Below are 26,917 nucleotides of genomic sequence, written 5' to 3' on the forward strand. Positions count from 1 at the left end.
CACGTCTGACAGAAATGGTTCTTGACTCGTGAATGAGTCAGTCTGTTGTTCGTTATCTGGCTCGGCTCGGTGTTCATCTTCAGTTCTCTCTTCACAGCAGTTCAGTCAGTGTACTGTTTGAGTACATGAATTACTCTGGAATATTGGTTTGTTTTAACTCAGAGGGAGTGTCAGCCACATTAAAAAAGTTAACAGCTTAAGTCATTTGCAGATTAATGCTTATTGGAGACGCAAACCGTTTAAAACGATTCAGTTCGATTTGGTGAACTGGTTCAAAAAGATCCGGTTACATCGAATGATTCGTTTGCGAACCAGATATCACAAACTGCTTTGTTTTGAACACTCTCAAAACAGACACGGAAGAGAAGACAATGCTGAATTAAGTCATAGTTTTTGCTAGTTTTGGACCAAAATGTATTTTCGATGCTTTCTAACTGCTTTCTAGAATTTTAGCTTTCTAAAATTCTAACTGACCCTCTGATGTCACATGGACTACTTTGATGATATTTTTATTACCTTTCTGGACATGGACAGTATACTGTACACACAGTTTCAATGGAGGGACTGAGAGCTCTCGGACTAAATCTAAAATATCTTAAACAGTGTTCCGAAGATAAACCGAGGTCTCACGGGTTTGGAACGACATGAGGGTGAGTTATTAATGACATAATTTAGATTTTTGGGTGAACTATCCCTTTAACCCTTTTACACCAAAATGTAGCCAGATTGTCATCATCCAACCAAGATATATTATATATGGACACACACACACATATACATATATATATATATATACATACAAACGCATATACTTTTTTTTTTTTCACATTATGCTAAGCCCCAGATGCTTGATTTCCACAAGACTGTACTACAAATTATATTGACAACTTTTGGTGACAGGCTGATAGACCAAATTGATTAACCAAATTGGTTATCTTCCCACTTTCCCAAAATTCTACTTCACATATATATTAGCTTCAACAAGTCACTAAATAATTTGTATTTATCAATTTTTTTCTAGGTAAATATTAAGTAAATGTTTTGTAAAATGCACTTTCACTATAATAAGGTTGTTTACAACTAATTTGTTAATATTTAATTCACGTTGGCATTTTATCATCTACCCTGCCAAAGAAAAACACATCAGTCAAACTCTAATTTTCAAATTTAAAGTGAAAAGTGACGTGACATTCAGCCAAGTATGGTGACCCATACTCAGAATTTGTGCTCTGCATTTAACCCATCCAAAGTGCACACACACAGAGCAGTGAACACACACACACTGTAAACACACACCCGGGGCAGTGGGCAGCCATTTATGCTGCGGCACCTGGGGAGCAGTTGGGGGTTCGTCCGATGCCTTGCTCAAGGGCAGCTAAGTCCTGGTATTGCCAGGCCCGAGATTCAAACCCACAACCCTAGGATTAGGAGTCAAACTCTCTAACCACAAGGCCACGACTTCCCAAATTGCTGTTAAAAATAAAAATATTAAGACTGACAATCAGTGATGTGACGTGGTTATGCAACAACTTATTTGGTTATGTCACCACAAAAAAAAGAGGGCTGGTACAAAGAGGATTCAAGTATTTAAACCAGCAGGTTACTAAATGTATAACAGAACCAACAACAGATCGACCAATACCAATAATAATTTTATGTCGGAGGATCCAAAAGCTGATATTCAGAATATAGTTATTTGTTTATATTTATATTTGAATATATTATTTTTGGCATACTACTATTTAAAATATCTATATTTTACAAGTAGCCTAATAAAAATGCATAATCTGTTTAAATGCAGTGATAATTGATTACCAGTTTATCTCTTGATAAGAAAACCTAATGTGAGACCCTGGATATCACGGGTATATTTGTAGCAATAGCCAACAAAACATTTTTTTTTCCTTTTATGCCAAAAATATTCAGGTTATTAAGAAAAGATCATGTCCCATTAAGATATTTCGTAAATTTCCTACCTTAAATAGATCAAAACTTTATTTTTTGATTGGTAATATACATTGTGAACAACTTCATTTGGACAACTTGATTTTCTCAATATTTAGATTTTTTGCACCCTCGGATTCCAGATTTTCCAGTAGTTTTATCTCGACCAAATATTGTCCTAAGAAACCATAAATCAAGAAACAGATTATTTATTCAGCTTTCAGATGATGTATGAATCTCCACTTCAAAAAAAAAATTACCCTTATGACTGGTTTTATGGTCCAAGGCCACATATAAAGAAATGGGATGAATGCATCCATGCATTTATAAGGAAAACAGTAGTGCTGAAATGCATATGCACAGAAACACCAGACAATCACAGTACAATTGGGACTGGCGCTCAAACACAGAAGCACCTGCTCAGAAACACTCACTTGTTCCTCAGCACCTGCCAGGCCGCCTCGATATCAGCGTATAGGTTCTTCTCGGACGGTTTCCCGGTACTGACCCCGTAACCCGAGTAATCATAGGAGAACACGTTGCAGTTGATCCTGGAGCCCAAGCCGATGTAGAAGCTGCACATCTGGCCCAGATCCACTGCGTTCCCGTGGGAGAACAGCAGCGTGTAGCGGCTAGCGGGCGCGCAGCGGACGAACATGCAGCCGACCCGGTTTCCGCGGCTGGATCGGGTCACCAGCACCTCGACGGCGTCCAGTTCGCGTTGGGAGTACTGCCAGTCAGCGCGCTCAGTGAGATGCAGGCTCGTCGCGCCGCTCGCGTCCGTGTGGACGGAGTAGGTGGGCTCAGGCGGCAGGAACGCCAGCTTAGCCGCGATGCGACTCGGACACGGCGGGCAGCAGAAGAGCCAGCACAACTCGCCGAGAGAGAAGCTGTTCATCCTCGGGCATGGAGAGCGGCTGAGACCGCGTGAGAGTCGGGGGAGCTGCGAATAGCGAGAAAATAGGCAAGCGGTGTGGAGGATGCTAACGCTGTGCTAAGTGGTTTCAGTTTAGTGGTTGTTTGACGGAGCGGTCGCTAGCACTTGGTTTTTGACATTTTCAAAAATATGTACGGTCCAATCTGCCACTCATCCGTCTCGATCATGGATTGAAAAGGTCTAAAAATAGATCATTTACAAAACACAGTCAGCGTCAAGCTAGCCGTTTGCACACAATGTAAGCTGCCATTGCTCCTGCTAAGAATGCCCAAATATGGGATTTATCCGGTCGTGGCGGATATCCGGCTAATGCTGCTGGCGACGTCACGAGCCTTTTCCTTGGATGAGCTGCAGGAGGAGATGCAGGAAACAAGTCAAATCAAATCGCCATTGTGTATATAGCGCTTTTTACAATGTAGATTGTGTCAAAGCAGCCTAACAGTATTGAAAAAGATAAATAGTGTGTCGAAACATTATAAAGGAATGGCAGTGTAACTGGGATAGGGAAGAAACAGGCAAACATTATTATATAGTCCAGGAAAAAGTAGGAAGTATGGGACACACTTTAAACATTACATCTAATAGGTAAGCATCCAACTGGCTTCAGTGGAGCACATACTAGGTCACTGCCAATAGTAGGCTACATTTTTTATAAAAAAAAACAGGAAACAAAGTTCTACAGAAGTTAGCATTAAAGATATACTTAATGTTTATAATAATGAAAGTTTAATTAACTACCTTGACTCAGCGGTAATGCACCTCATTGTTGGTTGCCAACTGGTTCTTCAACAAAGAAGAAGAAGAAGAGATGCAATCACAACCTCTTTTTTTGTCCCCATTTTTATTTTGCCATACCCCTTTATTAAATTAGACGATAGTTGACATTTTGTGTCAACATGCCCCAACGAAACAAGTCATTAAACAGCACAAGGTATCATACAAAAATATCTAGCATCTAAAGACAAAAATTTATAAATCTATTGTTTTATTTAAAAAAAAATTTACTCTTTCTGTTAACATCTTCACTATTAAGAGTTTTCCCACAATAAACGTGTAATTACTTTATTAATAATAAATTAATATTAATATGTGCTTTATAAGTACATCTAAGATGCATGTTAATAAGCACCTAGTTAATGGTAAATAGTACTCCCTAATGAAGTGTTAGCACTGACTATATGTCATTGTGGTTATCAAAATGAATTCCTTGTGCTAATCATGTTTTCACACATTTAAAACATACATTACGTTGAGAATGAAAGAAATAAGACACCAAACCCCCGAGGTTTCAGAATTCATATTATTTGTGTCGTAGAGTGTTTCACATTTCCTGTGTTTCTAAACTTGCAGTTTTTTCATTAATCAGATTTCAGAGGGAAAAATCAATCAGAAATTTATAACTACGACACTTTGAAGTCATTTTAGGCTCATAAACATCAGAATTTTACTCTTGGGAATGTCCTGAATGAAATGGGGAAAGAGAAAGAGAGGGAGCCTGGCTTAACATTCCTCATATTCTCACCTAATCAGTAAAAAGCATATGGAGTCCTGGGTGGAATGGATTTATCAAACCCTAGAGGATGAAGCACATTTCCTAGATAGTAATAATGTGCTCGTTGGATGTAGAAATGCACTGTGCGACCTGCTCAGAAGAAGTGTGGATGCATGGGAAATGCACTGGGTGCTGATTGCTCTGGCTCCATCTGCGTTTTATATTTTCGAGGAGATAAGGTGCACCCATTTTTCCTGTGCATAACTTTCATTATTTATGGAAAAAACAGACCTGTGGTCAAAAGAGCAGGTCTCACTGTGTGCTTCGTTCAGCATGGCTTCCCCCACATGCTGTATCTCCACCACCATATGCACCACGCCGTGTTATCAAGGCAATGAATATTATCTTTTCTGGAATTTGGGAGTCTTTAAATAAGTGGTTTAAGCACAGCAATTTAACATGTTAGTGGTTTATTTAAAATGATTTAATTAAAGGAATAGTTCAGAAAAATCTTAATTTAATCACTGGGGGAAGTGTTATTATGGGTTATGGATTAATATGTTGGATAGAAGAAACAGGTCAAATTTATGATGTGCTAATGACTGATTTGTTTCTCACATACACACAGCTTTTCACTTCACAAGATGTTATTTGATAGATTGGAGTGGTGTGGATTACTTGTGGATTATTGTCATGTTTTTATCAGCTGTTTGGACTCTCATTCCGACGGCACCCATTCACTGCAGAGGATCCATTGGTGAGCAAGTGATGTAATGCTACATTTTTGCAAATCTGATGAAGAAACAAACTAATCTACATCTTGGATGGCCTGACCGTGAGTATATTTTCAGCAAATTTTCTTTTTTGGGGTAAATTTTTGCTTCAATAGGATCAGAATGGCGTGAAATCAGTTATCAGTTTTCTCATGATAAAATTGGCCTTTTGTTTGGCATCCCATCACAAAATACACAATGTGCATTCAGCAGCTGTCCTCTCTGAACTTTGTAATGAATTTCAAAAGCATGCATAGCAATTTCCTTAAATTGTTGTGATACCAGACATTTTCTGTAACTCCTTCCAAACACATAGTTGGTAAAACACCAAAGTCTGCTCACTTTTCAGCTGTTGGTTATGAAATTGATTTTTTTTTGTCTGCAGGGCTGTACATGTGTCTGAATGAAAGAGCAGACAGCTGAATTCTGGGCATTGACTCTTCTGATCTCAGGAGACCTGAGCACATCAAACTCAGGTTTTGAACCAATATTATCAGGATCATGTGAACCTCACAGGATTGGGTTTTAATGTGCCAGACAGCAGCGTTGTGAGAGTTGGAAACTTGCAGATCAAAAACAGGAAAACAACTATATTACACTTCAGTCATAACATGCATTTTCCTGCAACAATCACTACAGGTAATTTCATTCACTGCCACACTCAAGTATCCCATTATATAAAAACTTAATCTATAATGTTGGAAAATAGGGAACATGAAAAAAAAGTAATAATAATAATAATAATAATATTGGTACAGGTCATATTGGATAGTTTATATGGATAATATAATAAGTATATCTGTCAGTAAATAAATATATATTATATATAAATAAGCATACTGTATAACAATATATATAAATAAGCATAATAAAAAGCATTATAAAAGTTTTTTTTTTTTTGTCTAATTATTGCAGTGTTATCTCATTCTCGTTACAGCCATGTGGGAAAAAAATGCTATATTATTTACATTTTATATACTTGAACCTGGACCACAAAACCTATATTTGTATTGTATCTGTATATCTGTAGCAATAGCGAACAATGCATTGTATGGGTCAAAATTTTGTATGGGTCAAAATCGATTTTTTCTTTTATGCCAAAAATCATTAGGATATTAAGATCATGTTCCATGAAGATATTTTGTGTGTGTGTGTGTGTGTGTATATATATATATATATATATATATATATATATATATATAGATATAGATATAGATATAGATATATACAGTACAGACCTAAAGTTTGCACACACCTTCTCATTCAAAGAGTTTTCTTTATTGTAAAATCACACTGAAGGCATCAAGGGCTATTTGACCAAGAAGGAGAGTGATGGGGTGCTGCGCCAGATGACCTGGCCTCTACAGTCACCGGACCTGAACCCAATTGAGATGGTTTAGGGGTGAGCTGGACAGCAGACAGAAGGCAAAAGGGCCAACAAGTGCTAAGCATCTCTCGGGGAACTCCTTCAAGACTGTTGGAAGACCATTTCAGGTGACTACCTCTTGAAGCTCATCAAGAGAATGCCAAGAGTGTGCAAAGCAGTAATCAAAGCAAAAGGTGGCTACTTTGAAGAACCTAGAATATGACATATTTTCAGTTGTTTCACACTTTTTTGTTATGTATATAATTCCATATATAATTCCACATTCCACGTCTTAATTCAAAGTTTTGATGCCTTCAGTGTGAATCTACAATTTTCATAGTCATGAAAATAAAGAAAACTCTTTGAATGAGAAGGTGTGTCCAAACTTTTGGTCTGTACTGTATATATTAAATGTGCCATATAAATCCAAAACAATAAATCCAAAACATCAGCATTTAGGCAAAAGAAAATGTTTGTGAGATTCACCCAAATGAATGTTGTCTTTCTATGATGCATCGTCTGCAGCTGAATCTACCCATAAAAATCATCATGAGATATTATGGCTGTGGATTTAGATAAACAAAGTAACGTTGTTTAATGTCTGGACCGTGAGAGAAAAGTTTAAATAAATGTTACACAATGAAAATGAAAACAAATCAGGATGAAAATCTTCCCTGCTGATGCAGCTCTCAAATGACGATTACGCAACACTGGTGGTGTTTGGCATCGGTGACGTCAAACCTTGAGCAACGTGTCTAAATTCTAAATCGATTTGTGAGCTTTACAAGACACGAGGGTGAGTAGATAATGACAGAACTATTCCAGTAAACTGTCATTGTTTAAGTCATAACATCAGCATACATGGGATAATGCGGACAATGGATTTTTAATCAGAAGCCAATGACACACCAATGCACAGGAGAATAACATTTAGGGGAAATAAACACAGTGATGTCACAGGACTGTTTTTCCTGTTACTTTCCCACCATGCTTAACCCCCTTGCCGCATCACTACTGCCTGGGCATTCCCACAGTATCACATCAGGATCTAAAGTTTTGGCTCCAAACTCTACAACAATATCCGGATCACTCATCGCAGTACATTGGGAATGTTCTCTGCTCTCACTACACACTCTTCCTCGTATGCTAATAGAACAAGACAGTGGCAAAATTCTCCAGATGGTTCCAGTAAAAAAGGATTTAATCAAATGGACAGCAACTGACTGGAAGCTTAATTATGTTAGTAACGTCCGAAATGCTCCGGGTTTTGTTTTCTGCAACTGTTATGGCTGGTTTTTGCAGGTTAAGTCGGCTAGCTGGTCCATCACATCATACCCTGACTGATGAGTTGTGTCTGGAAACAGCTTTCAGTTGATACGGTCATGGAAGAACCATTAGATGGCCTTGGAAAGCTGTCTGAACACAATAACAATATTTATATAAGAAGTGAGCAATTCCTCACCCAGGATTGGGTTGTTAGCTTTTAAAAAGCGCCATGGGTGAAAGCAGACATGTTTTCAAACTGTGACTTGTTTAGGATTTGCATACACTTGCAGTCACAGTCTCCATCCACCTATTTTTATGTGCATTTTGGATTATCGCATTAAAAAAACGCTCGATGGAAATGCCAAGATGCGCATAAATTATAAAAATGTGCATACATTCTTTTTGCGCACAACTGAGTAGGATAAAAATTTCATCAGATAAGACAAAATGTGCATAAACTACAATGGAAACACAATTACCAAATAAATTCCACCATGCACAAAGTAATGTGACTTTGTGCTATGAGAAGGGATACACTGACTAACCAGTGGACCGTTCTTGTTCACAGCATCTATATGTTGTTTTGGACATTCTGAAATGCCTGAGGAAAGTCTGTCATCATATGAAAATTATTATAACTAATCCTAGTTTTCTTAGAGATATTTAGTGCCAGTTTATCAGGAAGTGACGTTTTTGTTCTTTTTGACTCGTCGGATGGAAAATTGTGTTTTATTTGCAAATGTTTTATGTGAGTTTTGAGCATAAGTTTAATTTGTATCTTTGGATGGAAACATAGCTACTGGGACAGTGGGAAAATGAAGTATATTTGCAGATTTCGGCAACTACATAGGTTTTGAAAGTCAGAAGAGTAGCTTTTGAGAGTAGCTAGGGGTTTGTTTCCAAAAATGACTTTAGAGTACAGTAACACATTGTAACTGTAAAAACGAAACATGAATCCTGTAATTGCTTGAATTAGACCGTTTTCGCAATCGAAAAAAAAACTGATATTTTATGCTTTCAAGAGACATTTATAGCAATGCAGGATTAAGATAAATTGAATTCTCTTAATTATAATTTTCATGTTGCTGGTGAATCCACAGTAGATCTTGGTATGGACTCCTTTAAAATATTTAATATCACTGTCAGACTTTCAAAATACCGCTTCACTTGAATTAAGATTATAATAATCTTAATTTGAAAATTGAAAATTACCCCAATTGAAAGTGGGGTAAAATCTCATTGTGAAATAAATGCTTTCTCTAGTTCATGTTGGCCACAATTATTGCAATGTCCTTTTCCCAAGATAACAGCTCTGAGTTTGCTCCTATAATGCCTGAAGAGTTTGGAGAACACCTGATAAGAGATCAAAGACTATTCCTTCATGCATTAACTCTCCAGATCCTTCAGATTCACAGCTCCATGTTGGTGCTTCTTCTCTTCAGTTCACCTTTTCTACAGAGTTCAGATCAGAGGAGTGATGGCAGAAGCTTCATTTTGTGCTCAGTGGCCCATTTTTTGGTGTTAATTTTGATGTTTGTTTTGGATTATCGTCCTGATGGAAGATCAAACCACAGCCCATTATAAGATTTCTAATGGAAGCTGTAAAGTTTAGATTTTATATATGTTGGTATTTGATAGATTCCATGATACCATGTATCTGAACATGACGTCCAGGACCATTATTCTCTGCATTGAAGAAAAACATTTATTTCATCATGAGATTTTCTCCCCACTTTCAATTGTTTTACTTCAATTAAAGGTTATAATTTTTGTGAATTTTTTATTTTTGAATGAAAGATCAAAAAGATCTACGATGCAGATATATTTTTACAGCCACCTTTGCTCATATTTACCAAGGGGGCCAATAATAGTGGAGGGCACTGTACCTAACTAGTCTTCTACCATGCTACAATCAAATTAATTAAAATAATATGGTAAGACACATCAATTGCAATATCAAGCAACAAAATGAACTGTTTTGTACAGCTGAAAATAGCTGGAAGCCAGACACATTAAATTCAATCCTTAGTTTATACAGAAGCTAATGTTAAAAGACCACCTATCAATCTTTTATTGAGCTCTTTTACGGTTTCAAACACTGCAAGTGATTCATAGAAAAGCCTGACATTATTTAAATAATAGTACCTTGAGTTCGTTTTTAAACTTTCTTATACGATCACATAAACCCAACAAACGTGGCCAGAAAAACAACCAACCAAAATAATAGAAAAGAAGAAAAATTACCAATATGTCAAAACAAAATTACATTTTCTTTTGTTCGGAGAAAAGGAATCGATCTATTGTTTGTTACACAATCACAACGCATTCAAAGTAAAGATTCAGTTGGCCTCTCTTTGAATGGTTTGAAAGCGGAGGAGGTTGTCGAAATATCTTCATCCATGTGTCCATCACAGCTTCGCCTCGGGTCCTCCAAGTAATTGATGTCTTCTTAAGAGTTTTAGCTGAAAACATTGTGGAGGAATCTCAAGGAAGTTTCGCCCAAGGGAGCTTCTCGTAGCTAATGATCACCAACACCACAGCTTCATTTTGGAAGGTAAAGAATGTCAACCTACATTCAAGAGGAACCAGACACCATCTCACATTACACGTAACTTAACTGAGGTCATGGGGAGATCCTGGGAATCTCATCGGAACCAAGATTGAGCTTGTTCCCCTCTAATGAGGTTGGGTCTGACTTCCCAAAGCACTGGAGAACTAATGACAGGATAAAGTGTGTTTGATTTTTCATCGGCCTCCATAATGGGGGAAAAAAAGAATGTATAGCATCTCTTTGTCTATGTAGGAAGCTGACTAGGTTTTGGAATAGAGACACTAAAAAAGTGAATGTTTCTGTACTGAACTGAAGATACTCAACCTGAGGGTAAGTCCTGCGCAGCGGGATGGGTTGTTGTTTTAGGGGCCTTGAAAATGTTTTTAGAAATCCGAAAGAAACCTATCTGAACATGTCATGTATTAGGACAGGCAAAGCTGTTTTAAGGGCTGTACTTTTTGATTAAAAAAAAATGTTTAAAGAGACATGTTCAGCATTTGATGGAAAAGAATGACTTTTAAAAACCCTAGAATTGCAACATATAACACTGAACTTGAGATCTTTTCTCCCATTTTCATACTGTTTTGGCAAGAAAAACTGGAAAATTCTGTGGTAAGGATTAATGCATAGACTCAAAAAAATATTTAGGCCTAAATTTAAGATTCATGTAAATGATCTCTTACATTTTAACTAACTGAAACCTGCTTGTTCTACAGCCATATTTTAACCATGTTTATACTTTTTAAATAAAGAAATGTAATTGTTTTCGCAACAGTTTACATTATATTTATATACAACAGATATTTGAATAAATGCATTAAAAAAATAATATCAAATAGATGCAAATATTCAATAATAAACTGTAAATCTTACCTGTTTCTTTGCAGTTTTGGTTAAGTTTGACATATACGCATCACATTACGTTTATTAGTTTATGTTAAAACTATGTCATCTAAATGAATGGAAATTTAATATGCAATTCACATCTTAAATTTGAGCTTCAGCTTTTTTAAATAGCAAAAGCTGAAACTACAACACTGATTACATCTTAAATCAGTTTAGCCGGAATGTTAAATAAATGAACACACAAAGGACAGATATAAGCGTTAGCAGCTTGAAATGTACTAATCGTTCTGTCTTTGGGAATGTGGTGCCATAAGTCAGTGCTGCTGTGATGACGTCTGTTTTCCAGTGAGTTCTGACAGCAGGAGCATCCTGCATCCAGCAGTGCCAACAGAGAAGAGAAACTCTCATTGAGGTGAAAGGGAAATCTAACAGCCTGAACATGACAGACGCTCAAAGTTAACAGTCTAAAGCTGAAGACCAGAATGATGCTAACCTGTTAATCTGACAGAGCGATCCATACCATCTTCTTTTCCACATCATATGAAGCAATTCAACTGAAAACAGCAGGGCAGAAAGCCACGCTTTTATTTGTTACTCAAAACCTGTTAATGGTTTTATTGCAAAACCCAACAGGGCCTGACCTGATCCTGTCAGATATGACAGTGTATAGTGCACGCAACATTAAATAAACGCACTGGTAGCATTCCAAAACAAAAACAGCGTTTGATTGCATAGCTGCAGGCCTGTGAGATGGGGAATGAAACTTTTACTGTGTCAAAAGTGTTTACAATTATTTAGAACTACAACAAAGGATGACAGCCCTTTGCATTGCTTTTGTTGTTGTTGAATTCATCTCCTTCATTATTACAAATAAATGCATTCACTGAACTTGAGATGGTTTCAGTCTAAGAAGCTCTTAAATTGTGTCAAATTAATAGTTGAAGAAATAGTTCACCCAAAAATGTAGATGAGTTTGTTTCTTCATTAGAACTGATTTGGAGAAAAAATGCATTACATCACTTGCTCCCCAATGGATGCTCTAGAGTGAATGGATGCCGTTAGAATAAGAGTCCAAACAGCTGATAAAAACATCACAATAATCCACAAGCAATCAACACCACTCCAGTCCATTAATTAATTAATATCCTGAAAAAGTAAAAAGCTGCATGTTTGTAAGGAACAAATACATAATTAAGATGTTTTGACTTCAAACATTGCTTCCTCTATTCATAATTGAGCTTTTTCCTGTGAAAAAGGTTGTCTTGTTTATATCAGGAGAGAAATTTGAACAGATCAAGCATTGTTACAGTAAAAACCGTTCTAAACAAATATGTTTTGATGAGAGAGACAACAGGAGATGGACATCCTCACTGAAGATAACATTATTAGGGATTATGGGCTTGTATTTTGGTCTGAAGCGATTGTTTAATGTTAAAAGTGTGTCTAATGTTTAATGCCTTAAATGATGGATTTTTTTCTTTCTAACATGGTTTTCGGGTAAATATTCAGTTATCTTCATCATTATTTACAAGACCTACTTGACTGTTTTTTATCCCATTAGTTCAAGAAAACATATCATGCTGTTACGAAACATCAGTGAACGCAGCCAGACTTGATGCGGTTGACCTCTGCAAAACATCTCAAGTTTCTCTACTAAACATCTGAACTGTCATGCGAGTGTTTAGACAGTCTAATCAAAGAGCATCAAGATCCTGTGGAATGCTGCAGACATTTGAAAAGAACTTCTGCATTAAACCGAGAGGCACGCAATGAACGTGATTTAACGGATCTGATGTTTATGCTTCTAGCCAGTCAAGTCATGTCATGCTTCACCCAGAAGGAACTTAATGTGAACATTTTTGACAGTGTACAGAAGTCCAGTTATACAACAAGCTGATATGGTCTCGTGCATGTAGAAGAAAACCCTCCGCAAAAATGTACTTGCTATCTTCAGGTAAGGTCATAACGGTCATAACCAGGATGAGCGTGTGTGAATGTTACCACATGGTTACAACATAACTGCAACTTGCGATTTTCTATAAATTAATAGTTCACCCAAAAATGACAATTTGCTCGTATAATATGACAGTATAATATACCGTATAATGACCGTATAATATGGTGCATGTTACTCTATGATTGCTGCATGTAGGTAAAATAAAAATTAACTTGATTTTTTTGGAATTAGTCGACATGAAATCGAAATGGATAACCTTTCCAAAACACATCTACTGTATATGTTGAATTTAACTATTACTTTACTTATTACTACGTCATATAAACAGGTTAATGTGTCGATTTAGCAGCCCAATGAATACAGCTTGCTCAGTTTAATTGAAATCCACATATTCAATGAGAATTTATTGTCATAAGCACAATTTCTCGTCATAAAGTTACAACAAAATAATGGAACACATGTACACAATTTATACAATCCTAAACTCATTGTACAATGGACAGGCTAACTTAGTACCGAGAGTTTAATATGCACTCACATTGCACACAATGATATTAAACCTACACAAGTATATATAGCTGTATGCGAAATAAACCATGGCCTGACATAAAAATCACATTATTTACATTAAACATCTATTTGATATCCAAAATGGTTTCACATCAAGGTCTTTCCATCAGTCCAGAGTTGTGGCATGATCGAGTTTCCACAATATTAGTCCAAAAGTTAATAGTAAGAATTGCAGCTGCCACAAAGATTACAACGAACACTGCAAAATGCTTGATAATTATGTTGCATCTGCTCATATGAGGCTGGTGTCGATTACTTCACAAAGTGACACTGTTGCTAGTGTTTTCGTAAGAAAAGTAAAAAAAAAAAATATTGCAAATGAAAAATTCCAATTCAAATCAAATACTGTTTTTGTCTTTACGTCCATCTACATTTATTATTAGTTAAGCTAGGTTATAGACATCACTACATTTTACACGGTAAGCGTAAAAATATCTCGGCGTTTTTTGTCAGCGAGATGCTGTTTTGCAATGGAAAATTAGGTGCAACACGTGAAGAAAACAATCCTTCGCTTCTCGAAAGATCGTGAAAATACTTCAATACGATAAAAACGTCAAAAAATCTCTTCATTATATTTATGCATGTGTGTGTGTGAAAACAGTCTTGACTGTTTTGGTTGCTGGCTGAATCCTAACTCCTAACTAACATACAGTAATTCGACGCCAAATTCAGCATGTTATTATTTGCCTGCTTTTTATGTAAATTAGGCTTATTATTGATGCTGCTTTATTACAAGTAAAGTATGCCTTGGCATAAATAATCTTGCACTTTTACTGCTCACAAAATTGACTGTAAATGCAAATTTATTTTTGAAAAATTTGTTTTAGTGATAATGGCAGCAGTTAATCATCACATGATGGTTAAAAGAGGAAGAGGAGCATCAGACTGAGACATATTTATTTTGTTTGTGAATGAGGGATCAAGCCAAGTGTGTGTGTGTGTGTGTGTGTGTGTGTAGAAATGTCTTTTAGCAGCGTCATGCGCGTCACATATGAGATGAAGATACTGCAGTCCTAACCAAAACAAACAAAAGAGTCTCCGATTACTCAGAGAACGGTGGGAACATGCCGAGGTCGGCAAAGTCTTCGATGTTGTAATTGGTTGTTCCTTGGGTGGGATCTCCTGGCATCGGCAGCATATCCTGCGGGAAAGAAACAGAGCGTGATGTTGAGACACATGCTTAGTAGTGTCTGTGAATCTAACTATAGCAGCCAATTCACATTAAGAGATGTGACCATTTAAGGTACAATACATTTGATCAATTAAAATTTCTATATAAATACAATATAAATATTAATATATTAAATATTCAATAAATAAATATTAGTAAATATAAGAAAACAAATGAAAATAAGAAACACTAACATAAAATACTGCATATGTTCAAGTACTAAAATTACTAAAATTCAAGTAGAAATATAAAAATAAAAATCCAAAATTTAAATTATTAAGGCAAACCAAAATATGAATAAATTCTAGAAGATTCTATAATAATATTCTATTAAACTCTTTTAAGAGAGCTGGGACTGGAGCTTGACGAGGAGCTGTGGAATAAGGCTCTAGCTAAAATTAACTGTCTGCATTTGTGCTAGCTTGAATTTTATTCAGTTTAAAGTTGTTCACAGAATTCACTTCACCAAAGCTAAATTGAAGAAACTTTCTTTAATAGAAGATGATAGGTGCAATAGATGTTCGCTCTCCCCAGCAGATCACACTCATACATTTTATACCTGTCTTAAATTGTATTCATTCTGGTCCTCTTTTTTTGATACACTGTCAAAGGCTCTCAATGTCTCTGTGAAACCCTGCCTAACAATTGCAATTTTTGGAATAACACCTGTTGATGGCTTGTACAACAAACGGCATGCTGATATTATTGCTTTTGTCTCATTGGTAGCCAGAAGACGAATACTGTTGCATTGGAAATCCTCATGCCCCCCTTCTAATTTTTCTTGGCTGAAAGACTTAATGTCCTTTCTTTGAAAAAATTAAACACTCCATCAGGGACTCTGTTAACTCATTTTATAAAGTGTGGAATTCTATTATCTCCTTTGTTGAGTCAATACCTTCACTGGAGATTTGAATTTTTTTTTTTCTTTCTTTCTTTCTTTCTTTTTTTTGTGTGTGTATGGGATGTTTTGGGTTGGGTAATGTTAAGAGTGTTCTGTATATTTGTATAATTTTTCTTTATTCATTTCTATTGATGTTAAAAAAGCAAGTTGTGGTGTTTTTCATATATGTCATGCACATTGTCATTTAAAAATCTGCTTAATAAAAAATATATATAATAAAACTCTTTAATAATAACTTCTTGATTCAAAAATATGTATAATAATAAAAAAAATAAACCAAAAAAAGAATGAATAAATGAATCAAAGTATATAAATGAAAGTGTATAAAAGTACAAGTTACTCTATTTGAATCCTCCGTTTCTTTAGTTTTGTTAAGTGCAGCTTGTGATTTTGCAGGTCAGTCAGAGACCTGCACACTGTACTGCAGACACAGGTGGCTAGTGATAGTGATGTGTGAGTTCACCTGGAAGACCTCGGACTGGCTGGACTGAGGATGAGGATGAGGGTCTCCTCCCGGCTGGCTGTGGTGTTGACTCTGCCACTGAGACCAGACCTCAGACGGCCGGCTCTGGAACTGCCCTCCGCTCTGGCTGCTCTCAGCCGACACATCTGCACAAACCAACACAGACACATTCACTGCGCCACCAACACACTTCTTCAGCTCAAAGAACAATGGACAGTGCCCCAGACATTTTTATGGTGTTTTAGTTCTTTTTGCAATACCAGTGAAAGGTTCTTGTATGCAAAATAGCTGTGACGTGTCATTATTCTTAACTGAAATAATATTAATTGAAAGATGAAATATAATAAAAAATTCATATTGCATGAAAAACGTCAACGTAAAAAAATTTGGACAAAACCAATTTTTTTTTTTTTTTTAAGTAAAACTATTAAAAACCATTTGTTGAAATAAAATAGCTGAAATAAAATAAAATAAATGTTATTACAGTTAACTATTAAAAACATTTATATTGTTTAATACACAAGTTGAATTACAAGTTTAAATAATATTATAATATAATATAATATTATATTAATAATATTATGTACAAAAACTTTTCTTTTGGATGCAATTAATCGCGATTAATCGCTTGACAGTACTAAAAACAACAACAACAAAAAATTATGAACTGAATAAAATGAAAAAAAAAAAACAGTTATTTATAAAAATAAATATCAGATGAAAAACTTAAAATCTATAAACAAAAAAACAAGGAAATTAAATAATTAAGCAATAAAATTACTAAATAAAAAAAAGCTAAATAGAAATATTAAAAAAGCAAAATACATAAAAAAAAATACATAAAATTACTAAAACAATAGTAAAAGTGTTCAACAGAAAAGAAAAAAAAGGCAGAATACTCTGATCCTGATCCCTCGCCATTTCTCAAAAAACATATTTAGACTTTATGGTATCAACTTCCACATTAACTCCAGCACGTCTGCTTCCGCAACATCTCAATAGAGCATGCTTGTAAAAACTTAAAGCGTACGACCTCCATTTCTCTTAATTTGTGGCATGGGTGGAGAGACATTTACTACAGACTGACAGAATCACTGAAACACATGCATCCAGTGTGTCTTCACCCGCGGGGTGCTAGCGCTTGCTGAGAGCGGCCCTCTGTTTCTGAACGTCTTTCCCTGAAGGTTCGGCTGTTTGACGCGCCTCGTAAATCTCTCTATCAATTTTTATATTCGTCTTTGGTGGCGTTTCTCTCCCCTAGCCATTTTTCTCCATCCCCATCAATATGAAGTGTTCTCCCTCGGTGGCTGGAGCGCTTTTCCTCCGGTCACTCCATCAAACATGATTCTCAAAGTTGTAACGCTACAAAAAGCCAGCGTGACAAAAAACAAACGGGGTTTGAAGAAAGAGCTGTGCTTTGCTGTTGTTCCAAAGCGCTCTTCAATCAATACGAGGACTGAAAGCACGTAGTACTCTTGCTTTCATAACGATAAATGCAGCTTTTGAAAGCGTGCTGGAATTCACATACACATATAAAGACTGCAATTATCTCAGCATGAAATGTTTGAATGAATGCCGTGTGATTATTGTTTATGCATTGCATTAGCTTGGAAAGTAAGACTACATTGTACGAACTATGAAGCACAAATCCAAAGCTGGTTTATCTGTAAATATAGAACTGTACTGATTTTATGTAAACAGTCACTAGGCGATTCTCTTATTCTTACTCTGTGGTATGCATTTATTAATTTATTTATTTGTGGGGACTGAAAACTTGTGAAAAACATTGATCATGTACTGGAATCAATAACTAGCATTAAGCATTTACAAATAAAGAACTATTTGATTTTCTGAAGTTCGTAGCATTTGATAATGGCACCTAATAAATCTGTCCTCGGATCAAGACATGAAAATGTTGAAATGACATTTCTGATCTTCAAACCGCTGCTCTGGTAGTGATGTGCTCCCCTGTCACTTCCCAGTTCCATCAGAACTGAATATGAAATATGAAAATACGGTTTTTGAAGTACTTTGGGAGAAGTGTAAGGTACAACTTCCCTCATTTTAACACTTTAAGAAAGTTATTAAGTACATTTCAGCTAAATTAAACATTTGAGACTGAGTAATTAAGCTTATTAACTAAAATATTATAATAATTAAGATTCTAATATTTTATACAGCAATTTATGCATGTGTGTGTGTGTGTGTGTGTGTGTGTGTGTGTGTGTATGTGATGTGCATGTGATGTTGTGATGTATAAAATATTTAAGATGAGCAATAGTTTTATACAGCATAAATATAATTAGACCTTTTTGTTTTATTATTATTATTATCATCATCATCATCTTTTGCATTGTTCCAAATAAACTTTTATATAAATACTGCTCATTTCAATTTTGAATCACTGTTTTCACAAAAATATGAAGCAGCACAACTGTTTTCAACATTGATAATAATCAGTAATATTTCTTGAGCAGCAAATCAGTATGTTAGAATGATTTCTGAAGGATCATGTGACTCTGAAGACTGGAGTAATGATGCTGAAAATTCAGTTTTGATCACAGAAATAAATTAGATTTTAAAATATATTCAAATAGAAAACTGTTATTGTAATTTTAAAAAATATTTCACAATATTACTGCTTTTACTGTATTTTTCATCAAAGCAATTAAGCCTTAGTGAGCAAAAGAGACTTAAAGAAGTCTTTTTAAGCAACCAAGCAGTTTTTGTTTCTCTTTGGTCAGTTGTGACCACACATAAAGCACACTTACACAAACTTAAAATTAAAATACATGCACTCAGTTTGCTGAAAACTGGGATTAAACAGATTTATTCCAAATACAGAAAAGGACACTGTGTCTTCCTGCAGTCTCAGAGTCCTTCCTCTAGATGCGTGTTTAAGTGCTGTCCACGTGAGGAGGCGAAGATAAATGTTCCATTTTTTTTTTTTTAATGACAGCATATTAAAAGAGAACGATCTGGACAAGGCTTCATTTTCAAGTGGCTGGCAGAAGCCTTCAGGGCTCGGAAAGCCATTCAGAACCTGCTACACTTGAAATGGAAGTGGGTTTTTAATGTCACCTGTTTAACATAAATTCCTTATTAAGTGGACACACTAATCACAGGTTCAAGGTAGAGAGAGTTTCCCTCGAGGGACACAACAATGGGAAAAAATCTCATCCTGTAAAAGTGTTCGTACGCACGCCCGGCTTCAAATTAAATTCGGTTTGTCGACCTGAATGTGATGGAGAAATCCGAGGCGGTTTTAAACGGATGTAATGCAATAACAACGATTCTACAGTTTCAGCATGTTCTGCCTTTGGTCGAGGAATGTGAAAAGTTGCACAACTGTTTTTGTGTATCTGTGCCCTTCGTGTCACGCTGGTCAAATTCCTCACTTTAAAGTGTCAGGATACAGAAACCAGATCTCTCTTGCATGAGTTTAAAAGGTGCGAGGCTTGACAGATTAATTAAACCCACTGCAGGCTGTTTAAAGTCCTGACAAAAGAAACACAAGTCAAGACCAAGAGTTTGACTGATGTTCCATCAACGTGATCTTCTCTAGTGATCTTCGGTACGGTTCGGTACGTTTTAGATACAGCAAAGAGAAAAAATTGGCAGATAAATTTCCTTGATTTTTAAAAAATGTTTTATTTATTAAAACTAACAAAGTATGTTTTTTTTTTTTACATTGAACAATGATGGAGCTATTCTTTACCCATCTTCTATGGTGTTTTGTTAGCAGCATACTGTATAAAACAAAAACAGCTCCTTATAAAAAAAAAATGAAAATGTTATATTAGTTATGAACAAATACAAAGATGTAACTTTTTATATGGAACTCTATAACTCTTTATATTGAGTGTGATTTTACTCAATTGGTTCTCTATAGGGCTTATGTTTTTTGGAACAAAGCAGGAATTACGGTCTGTCTGAAATGGGCTATTGAAGGAATATTGTAACGGGGCTCAATTACATTAAGCATGTTCTTAAAACCTATGTTTTCCACTACAGAGTAAGGCGCTCGCTCACTCAGTACGCGCTGAAGGCTCGTTGCAAAATGGCTAATGCGTTTAACAGACCAGAAATAGAAGATCCTCCAATAACCAACAGGTCTGGTGTTTGGGTGCACTTTGGATTCCCTGTAAGCTATAATGGTGATGATAGAATGAATGGTAAATAGTAAGGTCTCATATCCGCGGCTATAATTTAAATGTAGCCTACCAATCGCCGTGGTGATGTCTTTTGCCCTGTCTGAATCCGTTGGAAATGTCTGTCTAAATGCTGCGGGGATAGTTTGTTGCTTGTATGTTTCTCCTTTTTTCCTTCTTTTCCCAGATACTGACACACTAAGGTGATGTCGGCGTAAATGAGTTGACGTGTTTCAAGTATCCCCGCTGGTTGTATTTTTTTTTTTTTTGTATTCCCGCTGGTGTAGCCTACCCTAGATGCGACATATCGTTGTTTTTTATCCACCACTCTCTTGCCATCACCATTATAGCTTACAGGGAATCCAAAGTGCACCCAAACACCAGACCTGTTGGTTGTTGGAGGATCTTCTATTTCTGGTCTGTTAAACGCATTGGCCCTTTTGCAACGAGCCTTCAGCGTGTATTACTGAGTGAGCGAGCGCCTGACTGAGTAGCCTAACATAAACATATAAGTTGGTGTTTTTTTCTTCTTCGGGGGTGTCAGGGGCGTTGCCTGTTATGTCGTTTGGGTTATTGGGCTACCTTGTTGAACACATATCATTATATTTCACAATTTTTTTATTTTCTAAATATAATTAATTAGTCCAACGAACCGTTCGGTCCATAATGCGTACCGCGTACCGAACCGAAAGCCTCGTACCGAACGGTTCAATACGATATATATATATATATATATATATATATATATATATATATATACGATAATATATACACACACACACACACACAAATTCTGTAATTTAAATAATAATAATTTAGCTATAAAAAATAAACATGCAATATTTATTTATTTTATATTTACACACACATTCTGTAATATAAATAATCGTAAAAATTTTATCTAATATTATATATTATAGGTATTTTATTATTTTACTTTAATCAACAATTATAAAAATATAGATTTATAATATTCTAAAATATATTTATAATTGTATACACACACACACACACACACACACACACGCACATATATTTAAATTATGATAATTAACATTACCAATATATGCTAGAAAAATACTATATGTAATGCATATGTAATGCAAAATAGTAAATTATAAAAATATACTGCAAAACAATTTTCTGAAAAAATATACTAAATATATCATGAGCAAACTTACTAATACATTTAGTTATTTATTAACTAAGAACACCCTTTACCATAGTAAAACACTGTAATGCATGGCTACAGCTGTATTATATAACTGCTATCATTTTAAGCAACAATAACTTCATTAAAAAGTCATTTTCTAAACTCACTGAATAAGTTATGCGCACTGTCTAACACTTTCATGATTAATAGTCACTGCTGAGAAGTATTTTTGAAGAGTAAAACTCTTTTACGTTTGTAAAACTACGAACACAAACATCTAATTACCTGATGTCCAACAACTGTGATCATTCAAACCACAGAAATCTGTTTTTCATACCGTCTACAATAGAGATTAAGTGGCCAAACCAAAGAAACCAGAACAACAAAACCCTTTGTCTCACTATGGACGCCATACAGTCCTCACACTGTCTGCTGTTCATGACACATCTTTCTGTCGAAGACAAACGACTGTTTCAGTCATTGTCCGTTACTGTCTGGGTTTTATATGGAAGTGTATAAATCCTTGTGCATCTAAAAAACATTTTACGCAGCCATCTGAACGGGCCCCCAGGAGGACTGGTTTCCCAGAGGTGCTGTAATGTGGCCTCTATATGACCGAGGTCAGGCTGGATCGGATCACGGTTTGAGGAGCACACCGTATCTTCCGTCAATCACACGGTGAGATCATTTAACCGATTCAGGTACAAATAGAGCTGCAGGAGTCTGAGTTTGTCACTATGATCAAATTTTGCTAGTGGATATCCGTACTTTTAGATTAGTAATAGCAGTTGATAAAAGACAAGGAAAACTAGATTAAAAAGTTTGTAGACAAACTTTAAGTTGGCTTAAAAAAGCCTAGCTAGAAAGTTGGAAAAGGTTTTAAAAGCTTGCAGTCTGAAAGTTTTCAGTTTGAAGTAGTTTGAAAGTTACAATTCAAATTGTAGTTTTAAAGATTAAAGCTTGAATATTTTCAAAGCAATACAGTTTATCAAAACAGATGGGTATAAAACACATTGCTAGGGTATCTGCAGAGGTGGGTAGAGTACCCAAAAACTGTACTCAAGTAAAAGTAAAAGTACTTCTAGAAATATTTACTCAAGTAAAAGTAAAAGTACTAGTCTTGAATAGTTACTTGAGTAAGAGTAAAAGAGTATCGGATAAAAAAATCTACTCAAGTAGTTAGTTACTAGTTACTTTGGGTCATATATACTGAGCCTATTTTTATTTAGATATATAGATAAAATGTATGTAATGTATGTGTGTGTATAAATGTATATATTTCATCAGCCTTTACTCCAATTTATGTAATTTATTATAAAACCCAGTCTGTTTACTTAAGTAACAGATATAGGTGTCATGCCATAACATATTTTTAATACGACTGACTTTATATTAAATGTGAATTTAACATTGAAAGTTAATGTGATATAAATATTGCTACTAATCTTTCATTGTTCAGAAAGAGAGCAAATAACATTTACATTATTAAAGATCATTTTCACTGACAGTCTAGATTTCAATCACTCTCAGAAACTCCCATTAAAATCACTGAAACTGTTAACACTGTGAAATCAATATCTTAATTAAAGATTCGTACACACATCTGCACTTTGTTGTTTCTGCGAGAGAATTCGCAAGAAAGAGGTATTCAGTCAGCGAGCGAGTGAAGGAAGAACCGGCATTTTAGCGATGACTCATCGGAACACCTCTGATTGGCCAATGCTTTAATAAGCTCAAAAGAATCATGTGTGATTGGTTATAATGTGCAGCGCTGTAAAAACACATCTATCTCTGGCTCAGCGCCAGCAAGCAATCACAGATCTGAATTTAGCAGCTGATGTTATGACTTGCTGAACGTAGCCTACTCGCACAGGTGTGATTGTATTAAAATTAATAAAATCTTATCGGCTATTTTTTGTCTTTTGGAAGCTGCATTCAACTTGACTCCCCTCTTATAAGCCACACACGTACAACAAACTAATGTCACAGTGGTATCGTGGACTGTAATCGAATGTAGCCCAAGTTATTACCTGTTAAACAGTAGACAGCACACGTGGTGTTCATCTAATAAGGATCTCCATCGCAAGCAAATAATAGCCTTTGCAGATTTGCTTTCAATTCAGTGCAGTTCCATAGCCCCGTTTTCAACGCTGCTGATGTTCTTAAACGTTACAACTCTGAGTGAACCACTTCAGATGCTCACACGTGCGGCAGGGAACTGAACGACTCATTCAAACTGATTCATGAACCAATTCACTCGTTAGCCAATTGGTTTGATCAAGCCTTTGAACAGAATTGACTCAAAAGAATGAATCATTCGCGAATGGGCATCGCTCATTGTCCAGAGAAAAGTAGACGGCGCGTTTGAAATAAACTGAAGCATTTATAACATTTATTGCATTAAGATAAAGTAACGAGAGGAGCGTCGCCCACAGTAACGAAGTAAAAGTACAGATTTTTCCCCAAAAATTTACTCAAGTAACAGTATAAAGTACCCATCTTTAAATATACTCCGAAAAGTATTAGTTACCCCAAAAATTACTCAAGTAAATGTAACGAAGTAAATGTAACTCGTTACTACCCACCTCTGGGTAACTGGGGTGGTTGCTAGGCTGTTTCTAGCATGACGCTAGCAAGAATGATTAGCAAGTTACTGACATGTTTCTAGCATGATTAGTATGTTACTAGCATGTTGTTATCATAATTAACAAGATACTAACATGTTGCTAGCATGATTCTAGTAATAATAGCATAGTGTTAACATGATTAGCATGTAACTAGCATTTTGTTAGCATGATAAGCATGTCACTGGCATTTTGTTAGCATAATTAGCAAGATACTAACCAATTACTTTTCTTTGCATTTTTATTATTTTATTATTTATTTTAATGAGCGCAATCACACCAATATTTTGGAACCAATAAAACCGACATTTCTATAAATGTCCAAAAATGCTAAACATTTTTTTACTTTGAAGTAAACTAAGATTATTGGAGCATATTTTATTCAAAAATGTCATGTTTAATTCAATGTAACTGGCCATTTCTTTGTTATTGCTTGTGAAATTTCTGAGTGTCAAAAGTAAAGCAAAAAATGCACAATTACGTGTGCATAAATATAATACACATGTAAGGGATAATGCATGGCTAGCTGTTCATTAAACTATTTTAACGCACAATGTGGAGGCCAAGAACCACCCGACAGATAGCCCTGCATTATCCTGCTTATACCTTGGTCATTCGACAGCATTTACAAGATAAAGCTGTTGATGATGCTTTTACAGAAGGATAAAAATTATGGTTATTTTTGTCAGTTACGGCTCGATAGCTCTTGAATGATTTATAGCATTTAAAGTAAATGTATCTTTATCTGTGCATCTCTCTACAAACAATGAAGCTGTGTTAATTCAAAAACAGCTGTTGCTGAGGAATATAATGTAGCAAATATAATGTGGCTTATATCTTTCTGTGTGTGTTTGTATTTTAATAGATACCTGCATGCCAATCGGAATCGAGAATTCAGGCAGACCATGGTATAAATTGTTATATAATAAATTACGTATTTTTCGGACTAAAAGTCGCACCTACATATAAGTCGCATCAGTCCAAAAATATGTCATGACGAGGAAAAAAACATATATAAGTCGCACTGGACTTTAAGACGCATTTATTTAGAACCAAGAACCAAGAGAAAACATTACCGTCTACAGCCGCGAGAGGGCGCTCTATGTTTTCAGTGTAGGCTACAGGAGCACTGAGCAGCATAGAGCGCCCTCTCGCAGCTGTAGACGGTAATGTTTTCTCTTGGTTCATTTCTCTTGGTTCATGTCAAATTAATTTTGATAAGTCGCATCTGACTATAAGTCGCAGGACCAGCCAAACTATGAAAAAAAGTGTGACTTATAGTCCGGAAAATATGGTTGTTATTATTATTATTATTATATATTACTATATTCTATAGACGGTTTCAACGGCAACAACATAAACAAACGTTACTTTGCATGCGCGCTTTTGTGGACCTAACTTAACTTCCGGTAGACTTCCAAATAGTAACAACTCAATAACAACAGCCAAGTCCCTCTAGAGTAGATATTTTTTGATAAACAAACAAAATATGTTTGCCGCGTGGATCAGGTGGACTTAATGAAAATGCAAATTCATTCTTAGCCAGCAGGAGATGTTTTAAAGCATAGACATAAAGGGCGAGAAATAGAGGTTTCCCCAGTAACAGCTGTAAACAAAGCAGAGCTGGTACGCTCACACGCTGCTTTATCAGGCATATAACACGCAAGTCTTCCTTCAGAAATACAGCGATATAAAAACACCTGTGCCTCGTTTTGATATTTAAACATATAAATGTAAGGAATTATTATTATTAAACGTGCAGTACATTACTCATGTTTATTCAACGAAGCCTTTTAGAAAATCGATCAGTTTTAAAATTGTGGCGAGTCTCCAAAAATAAATAAATGTATGGGAAACACATCCCGCAGCACAACCACCTGAGCCCAACTTCAGTCTACTCATCACATTGACTTTAACTGCGTTTGTAGAAGGCACTGCAGCCAGACCGATATACACAACACAGACCGGAAGTTAACTTAGGTCCAGGCGCGTGCGCTCGATGAAACCGTCTATATTTGATATTAATAAAAGCAAATATACCAATGGAATGGTGCACCACAAGGAGTTGCAGAAGTACAAAAACGTTTGACATTCCTAATATCTTTGGAAGTTCTACCCGATCACATCGGATAATTAATAACTGAAGTAATGAATGAATGCAGCAAAATTAGCACAGTAAACAATATGCAACAACATTGTGAAATTTAAGGCACATGAACACCAAGAACAATAACCACAACTAAATTAGCATCCACAACAATGCATGATAATGTTCTCTTTATTATAAGCATAGGCTGCAATTATGTCATCTGTCACTTTAAATGCTTGAGTGCTTTAAAGCAGGGCAGATTCTGATTGGCTTTCAACATTTTTAGCATTCATCAGCTGAGAAAACAGCTATTCCAAAGACAATGTTCCTCTGTGCTGTTAGCATTATAGACGCGTTGTGGACTTAAACTATACGTTAAACTATATGTTAAACTATAACTTTGTTTTTACTGTTAATGTTATTGTCCTTGGTGCAACAAGCCTTTATTGTCATAAATAAGCAGGTCTTACCGAAAGCAGTGCTGCGATTGGCCAGGTTGGAGTAGGCGTTTCCAGAGGGCGAGGAGGTGGCGGGGCTGGACAGGGGGCTGTAAGAGGATGGGTCGGCCTGGTAGCTGTGACCGGAACCCATGCCGAACGGTGAGGACTGGTTCTTACTGGACTGAGCGGGAATCTGCTGCTGTGGTGGCACGACAGGAGACGT

At 35.9% G+C, this 26,917-nt stretch overlaps 2 protein-coding genes across 6 annotated transcripts in view; both read right to left on the minus strand.

The window, feature by feature from the left end:
* Nucleotides 1-3,190, minus strand: part of abhd17c (abhydrolase domain containing 17C, depalmitoylase) — a 45,129-nt gene extending 41,939 nt beyond the window's left edge. The window contains exon 1 of the mRNA XM_059527331.1: nucleotides 2,379-3,190. Coding sequence (XP_059383314.1) covers nucleotides 2,379-2,842 — 464 coding nt within the window. The 5' untranslated portion in view covers nucleotides 2,843-3,190. The remainder of the gene's footprint in view (nucleotides 1-2,378) is intronic.
* An 11,203-nt stretch (nucleotides 3,191-14,393) lies between these two features.
* The window catches only part of arnt2 (aryl-hydrocarbon receptor nuclear translocator 2), a 90,953-nt gene continuing 78,429 nt past the window's right edge, over nucleotides 14,394-26,917 (minus strand). For 3 of the 5 annotated variants that reach the window (XM_059527353.1, XM_059527344.1, XM_059527370.1), the window contains 3 exons: nucleotides 26,725-26,893; nucleotides 16,238-16,383; nucleotides 14,394-14,843 (listed from right to left, as the gene is read on the minus strand). In XM_059527353.1, the coding sequence (XP_059383336.1) occupies nucleotides 14,745-14,843; nucleotides 16,238-16,383; nucleotides 26,725-26,893 (414 nt within the window). In that variant the 3' untranslated portion in view covers nucleotides 14,394-14,744. The remainder of the gene's footprint in view (nucleotides 14,844-16,237; nucleotides 16,384-26,724; nucleotides 26,894-26,917) is intronic. The other 2 variants (XM_059527362.1, XM_059527380.1) reach the window with 1 other exon arrangement.

The sequence above is a fragment of the Carassius carassius genome, chromosome 3 (assembly GCF_963082965.1).
Source record: "Carassius carassius chromosome 3, fCarCar2.1, whole genome shotgun sequence".
Taxonomy (NCBI): Eukaryota; Metazoa; Chordata; class Actinopteri; order Cypriniformes; family Cyprinidae; genus Carassius; species Carassius carassius.